The 9667-nt window shown below is 42.2% G+C and overlaps 1 protein-coding gene across 1 annotated transcript in view; it reads right to left on the bottom strand.

The window, feature by feature from the left end:
* The window catches only part of TMEM94 (transmembrane protein 94), a 45170-nt gene that overhangs the window by 18598 nt on the left and 16905 nt on the right, over positions 1–9667 (bottom strand). Inside the window, 7 exon segments of the mRNA XM_035893309.1 lie at positions 887–1060; positions 1811–2126; positions 2293–2502; positions 2753–2917; positions 3527–3631; positions 5489–5545; positions 9327–9443. Coding sequence (XP_035749202.1) covers positions 887–1060; positions 1811–2126; positions 2293–2502; positions 2753–2917; positions 3527–3631; positions 5489–5545; positions 9327–9443 — 1144 coding nt within the window.

Below are 9667 nucleotides of genomic sequence, written 5' to 3' on the forward strand. Positions count from 1 at the left end.
TCCCTACACTAAGAATCTCAGCATCAGAAAATTTCTTGCTCACAAAGGCAAGATAGCAACAATCAGGACAAACTAAATAGCTCCTCCCAGATTAAGAACAAATTTAAGAAGAATTGGGCAAGAGCAGACTGTTTACCTGGTAAATCTCCGGCCAGCATAATAATCATGTTTCAGATTCAATATTGAACATATGTCAACTCCAGAGAGCCAAGTTCAGTCAATTTAAGGTATTATGAAGAGACTAAGAGCTCTGACAGGCAAGCTGTTAAATCTTGTTGAGGTGCTTTAAGACCTCACAGTGCCCAGTTGTACATCTTTTCCATCCTAGCCCATTCCTATTAGAATAGGAAGGAGGAGTGGAGAAGTCAGAATTGCTTCAGCTGTTGTATTCATATTCACCATGAGTTTGCACTGGATTTCTGTGATTTCTTATTAGTATGCAATATAGAAACAGAGTATGCAATATAATACACTAGGAAACTCACTAAGGTAATGATTTATGATTTGGGTTATCAGAAGGATGACCATCACTAGCTGAAGCGTAATATTCAACCCTGTGCAGCATCAGTTTCACTTCATAATGAAGTCTATTCAAAACCCAATAAAACCCCCACCTTGCTCTGCACTGCCATTTGGTCCCGGAAAACAGGTTTACTATGTGCTACCTAAGATAATTTTTAAAAATTATTTATGATTCTGGAGCGAGCCAGAGCTGAGAAGAATCGCCCCCCTCAGTATGCCATAGATCGCTAAGGTTTGTTGAGCATATCTGTACCGGCCATGGGCAGAGCAAGGCTATCACCCCATAGAGACTCCAGACTATTCCAGTCTGATGGAAAAGATCCTCCTGTACCAAGTGGATGCCCAAGGAAAGGGGAAGCCTTACTGGTAGTGGTGTCCTTCACGAACAGGTTAATCATGTGGCTCAGGGGTGGTCTCCTCTTGGTGATCGATGAAAGCTTCCCCAGGATTGTTTCTTTAACCATCTCATCACTTGGCAAGCGGTACAAGGCCAAATAGTTCTCCTGCTTGAAAAGATCTTTAGCACCTGGTGTGAAACCTGAAATGTGAACATAAGGAGGAGAAAAATTAGGCTCTAACCAAAAAGAAAGGTCCTCTCTCCTGCTTCAAAGTGCCACACACTTTGCCTGCGCTCATTCTGACCTCTCTCCAGCAATAAGTAGGTGAGCTGTGCTCACTGTGCATTTACACCGAGATGGCTCAAGATCTATGATGAAAAACATTCAGAAGGACTGGATGGTATTAGTAATTACAGCTTTCATGCTTCTGGTTCTTTGAAGAGAGGAACTGTGACACTGAAGCACAGGCACAGAAGTGAGTTCAAGAGCTTCCAGATTTTAATCCTTGTGTTGCCTCTAACCTCTTACCTACTCTATGCCTCAGTCTTCCCATCTATAAAACAAGTTGCAGTACCTCACACTGTTTATACCCAAACTCCTGATAAAGCATTACTGTAAAGACAGGGCAGCTATCTGTCCATTAGCAGCTATTCTTTGTCTCCTGATGAGATTGGCAGACTCGAGCCAGAAGACTATCGAGCCTAGCCAGGGCTGGCTGGAAGTATCCTTGATGACATTTGTTCCTTTGATAGTGTCTACAATGTCAGAACTTGCCAAAAGCAACCTCTTTAATAGACTCTTTTGGCAACCGAACAACAACAGGCTCAGCTCTGTAATTCCACCTTCTCAGCAACCACGACTGGGAAAATACTTTTCTTGTGCTCTCTAAGGAGTAAGTGTCTATTGACAGCTCTGCTGTCTCTGTGTCCGCTCATCCGGTTTCTCCTCACCTATTAGCCTGGCAAGCTCACAGAGGCCCCAGGGCACGTGGACAGGCAGCACAGCATTGTGAGTTTCCTGGAGGGCAATGTTGCAGAGGTGGTCAGAGAAGCGGCACAGACGCTCTGTCACGCTGGCATTGCAGAGATTGAGCAGCACATTCAGGCCCAGAGGCTTGAGGGAATTCAAGTGCATCTGCCAGTTGGAGTCATCAAACTGGATGCAGGAGGGGTTCTGCTGGTCTTGGGACAAGCTAAGCATCTCAAGGTGGTAGTCACACACAAAGTCTTCAGCCTCACAAGCCAACACCTCACTGTCACCACCAACCTGGTCCAACAGACAGGAAAATCCTAATCAATTACAATGAATACAGCTTGCCTAGAATCCCACAGCGAATTCCCAATTAAATTCCCAAAAGAGGAGACTCTATGGGTTTAAGTCTGTCTTATAGCTCCACAAAAGACTAATTGTGTGCCCCTTCAGTATGTCTTACCTGAGTATGTTCCTCCTCTCCACCCTCCGTGTCCTTGCTAAAACTCACATTGGACCCAGAGGGATGCTTGCTTCTGCTGTTTGGCTTTCGGTGAGCGTGGGCATCGGGAGCCTTCGGAGGGTCACTAGGCCAGTTGTTCCTCTCTTGCTCATTGGTCATGTGGACTGTGTCTGCCAGGGGGCCAGAGAGCAAAGCATCTCTTTCATGGGGCTGCAAGAGTCCGACAAAATGAACAGTGGTGATGCAGTGGTTGAACATGAGCCACTACTGATTCACATGCTGCTTTAGGACTCCTGTAGAAGAGGATCTCATCCTCGCTGCTTCTTTATCTTTTAAGCGAAGAATTATGGCACAGGACTTGTCTACAAGCAAAGGGCCCCCTCTATAATACCATGTTGTGCATGTCACTCAAACTATGATTAGAGCCAACATACTATATTACAGATTACATATCCCTCACCTCATCTTCCATCTCAGGATGGCAGAAGGATCGTGTAGAGAGCTCATCAGTGAGATCTTCATGGCTATCATGAGGTGGTTCCACCTTCCCACTGAAGAACAGAACAGTCTCTGGGCTGGGGTTTGGCCAGGAAAGAATCCCCTGCTTGTCTACACAGCAGAGCACCTAGAACATCCCACAATACCCCCAAGAAAGCAAAATCTCAGTGAAAACATGTCTCAGTGTTCATGCATAGTTGCAAATATCACAAGTTTAATAAACATATGGGAGGATCAACAAGTCTCTCCTTCACCAACCTTCTGTCTTAAGAAACTGCACCTAGTAACCCTCCAAGAAATCCAAATATTCCTTGCTGTAGCAGGATTGAAGGGTTGTTTAACACCAATTTAATCTCAGGATACTGCAAAACTAGGCATGAAGACCACGGGAAGGAAACAACTACTGAACCTATTTCACCAGCTAGTACCTTATCAGGACCTGAACCAGCTGGTTCTTGAACAGGAGTCAAGAGGGTTATGGGACCAGAACCACAGCTGGAAAATACAGACACCCTGTTAGATGCCACAGAGTATCTCTGACCATTGTTTTAGCCTGTAAATGTGCTGGCTGGACAAGACAGTTATAAACTCTTCTACAAAGAGAGGTGCCTGGTTTCTAATTCCAGCACAGTGAACTGATTGCTAAGAGGTTATATGCACAGGGAAGGACGACATGAATGATGCAAATGAAGCATACATGTGGGGCTCCTCCTTCTGACAACACAGCAATACTCACAGTGACAGATCCCAGACTATGGAGCAAGCTGGAAGTGAAGCTCAGAGTTGGAGATTTGCCTTTTAAAACACAGAGGAAGTGGCTCCAAATACAGCGTATCATTTCCTGCCAAGGGAAGCAGAGGACATCAACCAATTAAAGACTCGTTCAGTGAAAGATGAGGGGAGAGAAGGAAGAAAGGGAGTATGACATTACCTGCTTTCAGGTTCAACACAGTGATACACTGCAAGATAAACATAGGTCTCCATGGGAACCTGTTAACTGATATAGTGCTGATGTTCTCAAAGGAAAGGCATTTCTTCCCCCTTCCAGAGGATGCTAATAGACAGTCTGATTGTTGAATTGAGAATCCACTGAAACTACCTTTGTCTATCCAAGAACACAGGAAGGAATTCTGAAGTGATTTCAGTTGGGGTGAATCAGTTGTTACCTCTTAGTATTTTTTCTTAAAGTAACTTTCATGCCCTTAGATTATAGAGTTGAAGGACTTAAGCTTACGATCACCATGCCACAAATTGGGTAAATGGAGTCACTGTGGTGAGGTGACTTGTCCAAGGTTACTTACTGAGGCAGTGACGATGCTGGAAATTAAGCCAAGGTGCCCTGACTACTCTATCATTACAAATGAATTGTAATCAACATGGCAATAAACTGAAAGAAGGGGATATTTTGCAAAATCAAAATGTAGAGTTGGTGCCCTTCATCTTCCACATGAAAATGTTTCAGAGGGAGTCTGGATGGCAGCAATCAATCCAAGCACCACAGCTGTATGTTTTTCTCTGTGCACTCCTGAAGCCAGCAAAACCAGGTTTGCATTACAGTGTTATTTTACTGCTTTTTACTGTTGTTCTGGAATGTTGTCACTGCAGAGCACTTCCCCCAAAGCTCCTTAGAGCAAGTTCCTTAGATCCTAAGGGTTAGTACAGCCATAAGCTCAAATGCAAAACAATTATGAGCTATCACCAGGAAGAAAAAAAGCTCTTATTTAAACCAGTTTCTCATAAGCAAAAATGCTACATAGGTACAAAAGGGAAGAAGCAGATCTTTTCAAGGACGAAGGTCAGCTCAAATCACTCCCATTTAACACCTGAAAAACATCTCAGCTAAATGATGAACTGGCATAGAAAGACAACAAAATATTCAGCAAAGGAAGCGTGTGTGTGTGTGCATCCATGTGCATTTCTCTGTGTGGCTGGGAGCAAGGAGATATTAATTGATTCTTATAATATCTAGGGATTTTTAATCACTCCTGGAGTCCATCTGCCTCCTTATAGACAAGGGAATCTTAATGCCTGATGAGACAGAAAAGTGTCTGTCCTCTACCCACCTGTTTAATCTGGATGATGCAATTTATAGAGTGGCCAGATGCAGTTTCTCCCCCAGAAAAAGGTCTTCTGAATGTTTATTTGCTCTAGCTTTGGCAGCACTAGTAACATGCTTAAGCTTGTTAAGGAGCCTATGAAACAGGATCAGACTTTTAGCCTGAACATCCCATGCTCCCCTCTTCACATTTGGTCTTGGTGCTGACCACCATGCCCTCTGTTCTTTAGTTTTGGCTTGAAGAAGGAGGTTTTTCTGGTACAAGCAAAATACTTCCCTCCTTTCTGACACTCACTATAAAAAGTTTATTTTACTCCTGAAACAGGAGGACTTGAAAGAGGTACTTTCTTCAGGACAGGAAGAGTTGATTTCAAACCATTTGCAATATTCAGAAAAGCACAACTGGACTTAGTATCAAAAACACCTCAATCTCTGGTCAGCAGAGCAGCATCTACATGGGAAGGTGTAGGGGAAAGACATGCAACCTGCATGCATAGCAAATTAAAGCAGCAAATGAGTGACAATGGACAACTGATACAAGTAAAAAGGGTCTAGGAACAAGCAGGAGATCAGACAGGAAGGGAAAGGATATCATGAAGTTCTGCAGTGAAGATGGAAGAAAACAATTCATAATAATAGTACCTGAGAAGATACCATCTCTGTGTAGCTGCTGAGAGTGTCCTCTGAAAACTTAGCAAGCTGCAGCAAGAGAAGAGACCAGTTACTATAATTGTGCTCAGAAATGTGTCATGAGGAACATCCTTCCCTAAATACTGTGCCTTCAGAGAGAAGAAAGCAGGAGTCCTGCTCTGTGGGAATCACTACACAAAGGCAGACCAATAATTCATCAAAGCAATTAAGTTTTTAATGGACTATGTCTTTATCTACTTGTGAAGCACATTCAAAGTGCTTGGTCATCACATCACAGAAGAACATACAGTCATTACTTAAATGTCTACAGAGAAAATAACAGCAATTAGGCCCAGAGGAGGCTCTTTCTGAATGGTTATTTTTAGACAGAAAGAGCCAGGATCGACTGATCTGTTTTTAAGCTATATGGGTCAGTTAAAAGAAGGGAGCTAGAAGAGTGCTTGTAAAGGCAGGTGCCTGGAACACAGTGGACACAGAGGAATGAGGTGATGTGAATGGGATATGGATAGGAAATGGAAAGAGACTATAAGCAGGGCACTATCACAGAGCTCTTGGAATTACACTGAGAAATTTACTAACTCAAAATTTGTGCATCCAGCACAGAGGAATTTCACAGTAGATGTAATTTTGAAAAACAGTTTAAATTTAAGTGTATTCATAAGCATAAGTGAATATGGCAATTATGTTTGTATGGAAATAAAATGACACCCCAAATAATAATGCATATACCTGGCACTTTAAAAAGGATCAGTTTAAAGAAGCTGAAAAAAGCCAAGGCAAATTTGTCAGAAATAATTGAAACTGAGAACTATGAAGGATAATTAGGAACTGTTAAACAATGTTTTATTAAAATTTTAAAAAGCAACAATCCCATAGTAAAAATAAAAAAGTTCAGTTCTGAGTGGAAGTGAAAATAGAAGTAAAAATTAACATAAAAATAAGAAAAAGCATACCAGTAGGTAATTAAATCCAGTCCACTGCTTCTTGAAGACAGTGAAATTGCAAATGATATTGCAGGCAAGGCAGACATGTTAAATAAATATTGCTGTTCCTTATTCAGTGATATAATCATACCATATGATAACTATGAAATATTTTCCATTCTAACACTAGCTACTGAAAGTAAATAAGTTTAAATTAGCAAGTCTGGACAACTTTCTGACTGTTACTGCTGATTTTGTACAAAGCTTCAAGCATGGATTAAGTCCCAGTGCCATGGAAGAAAGCTAATGTGGTGCCAATGCCTAAAAAGGGTAAGGAGAACAAACCAAGTTACCACAGGACCACAGACAGACTTCGATTTCAGACAGAATAACAGAGCAGCTAATATGAGACTCAATTAAAAGAAACGAAGTGGAATAATACAACCAGCACCAAACACCACAAGTATATGAGTAATAAATCTCATCAAACTATTGTGATATCTTTTTTGACAAAATTACAACTTGACCGATAAAAATAATGCTTTTGACGTAGACCACTTGGTACTTTGACTTGATACAAAATGCTTTACTGGATTTCTAACAAAAACTAGAGCAATACCAGAGAAATAGGGCCTATATTAAATATATTAGTAATAGACTATCTCCAGATGGAACAGAAACTGAGGAATTACTTGCAATAGGATGTGTTACTAGCACAAGCAGGAACAAATTCTAGGTGTTTTGTTAATAGCCTGAAAGTAAACTAAAAAAAAACATTACTGACAGAGTCTGTAAACTATACAAAGGGTCCAATAATAAAGAGAAGAGACCACTGTTACTGAACAACATGGATTGCTTGGTAAATAAGCCAAAACATGCATACCAACAAGCACAAAAGTCAGGTTGCATACCTAGGACCAAAAATGAAGGTTGGACTTACAGGATGAGGACTCTATCTTAGAAAGCAGTAACTCTGTAGATTATCAGCTGAACAAAGCCTGGCTATTTAAAGCAGTCACTAAAAGATCTAATGTGATCTTTTGTTGCACTAACAAGCGAACGTAGAGTAGAAAGTCCAAATTATTCTGAAATTCAGCACAAGCACAACTGTTACTGGAATATTTTGTGGATTTTGGAGATTCGTAATTCTACAGTGATCCTGAAGCACTGGAGAAAGCTAAGAGGAAAGCCAAGATAAAGATTAGAGGGTTGGAAAACATGCTTATAGTGACTCAAGGTGCTTAAACTGTTTACTTAACTAGAGAGATGGTAAAAGGGAATGTGAGTAGCTACAACAGACCAGAAATTTGATTGACGTGCTCTTAAATCTAGGAGACAAAAGATGTAAATATTCCAAAGGCTGGAAATCAGATACTACAAAAATTCCCACTAACACAGAATGCCCATTTTTAGCAGTGAACATAAATAATTACTGAAACAACCTATCAAAGGCAATAAAAATGTTTTCAAACCAACATCAAATTCCTTTCTAAAAGGAATGCTGCTGTAGTCCAACTATAGTAATGCAACTTGAGGCAGGGGCTCATTTTGGGGGGGGCACTGGTTTATGTCCTGCAGGATGTCTGACTAACCAGTCACGAGGGTCACCTATGGCCTTGAGAAACTGGGAATCAAACAGCTTGAACACGATAGGAGGGGGCAGAAGGTGGAGAAGAGTGTCACACAGGCCAAGTGATCGGAGAGGGAGAGGGTCTTACCTTCTACATTTTGCACAAAGTAGAGAGAAGGAAGGAGTGAAATAGAGAGGCCAAGAGAAGACTGCCCTAGTCAAGGGGGAGAATGACCAAGGCACATCACAACGGTTGTTCTGCAGCAGCAAGGATGGAGGATCATGTCTGAGATGTCACAAAAAGAGCTGGCTGGACAGAGTGAGTTGCCTGGACAAGGAAAAGGAGAAGATAGGAAAGAACACAAGGAAGGTGCAAGTATGAGTGACAGGACAATTAAGTATGTTGAGAATGATGAAGCAGGAAAGCCAAGGAGCTCTGGCTTTTCCCAGTCAAATACACAGGAACCAAGTGATGCTGAGAATGGGTGGGAAAGAAAAAGTGAAGAAAACACTGAAAAGAGATGGTAAAGGTGCAAATGCCAACTGAAGGACATAACATGTGTCCTCCCTCCTAGGACACAGGCAGCTTAGTCATGTACAGCCTTACAGGGAAAAGAACAGAAAAAACATACCCAGGGCCACAGAGACCGAGGAAAGACAAGAAGGAGAGAGAAACTCTAAGTAAAGGCATAACAGAAGTCAGCACAGAAGACAAATCCAACACAGCACAGTGCATCTCACCAACACTGCCACCAGGAGAGAACAAGAGACACCCATCAGCACATCCAGTTCAAGATCATACACCCGTCAGACTACCAAACTCCACTCCCCAAACCAGCACAACCACCAGAAATTCCTCTTACTCGCTGATCCAGTGCAAAGGCCATGTCTGCAAGCAAAGCCCCAGAGCCTCAAGAAAGGACTGTTCAGGCACATGTTAAAACAGGGGATTGCAGAGGATCTCATGTATCCCGTTCCTTCTCAGTGGCTAAACATTCCCTAGTTACAGCCACCACAGGGCATTTATCTCCATGTTAATCCCTCTGACAGATTGTATTTAGCTGATAGAAAGCACATGCCCTGAATAGATTTATGGAATCACTGGAGCTTCCTACCACCTTGGGATATCCATAGACAGGTTGAAAAAATTAGAACATCTGTTCAAGAAGAAGTCACACTATGCTCCGGTAAGAGGGCATAGCTGGGACAACCAAAGATCCAACAAGTTGTTACAATTATGTGGACACATCTGCTGAATTCACTGTGCTCACTTCACAGAGCCCTTCTCATCTCCTGCCTTTTTCCCTGCAATGTTTTGATGGGGAGAGATACCTACCAGTGAGGTGGATGAGGCCTTGCTCATCTGGGCCAAGACTCTCGCTTCTCCGAAGGCTGTAGCAAGAATCCACAGGACAGGAAAGAGCAATGGAAGGATGGGTAGGACACCATTCACCTGAAAAAAAATTGTAATCACCAGCAAGCACAGACACAACAAGTCAGACCTCTCACACAACATCTTTTCCACCACAGTGAGAGGATGGGTGAAAGGCAACGTCAGGAAGGAGACTGCTTGCACTGGAAGCATTGCAACACAAGAAGCAGCACAGGAGGGGAGGCACATGCTCCCTTAGGAGTTTGTAATGAAGGAGGCCATGAATAAATCACACCAACTTGTAG

This window comes from Egretta garzetta, unplaced genomic scaffold (assembly GCF_000687185.1).
Source record: "Egretta garzetta isolate BGI_Z169 unplaced genomic scaffold, ASM68718v1 scaffold34, whole genome shotgun sequence".
In the NCBI taxonomy this organism is placed as follows: domain Eukaryota; kingdom Metazoa; phylum Chordata; class Aves; order Pelecaniformes; family Ardeidae; genus Egretta; species Egretta garzetta.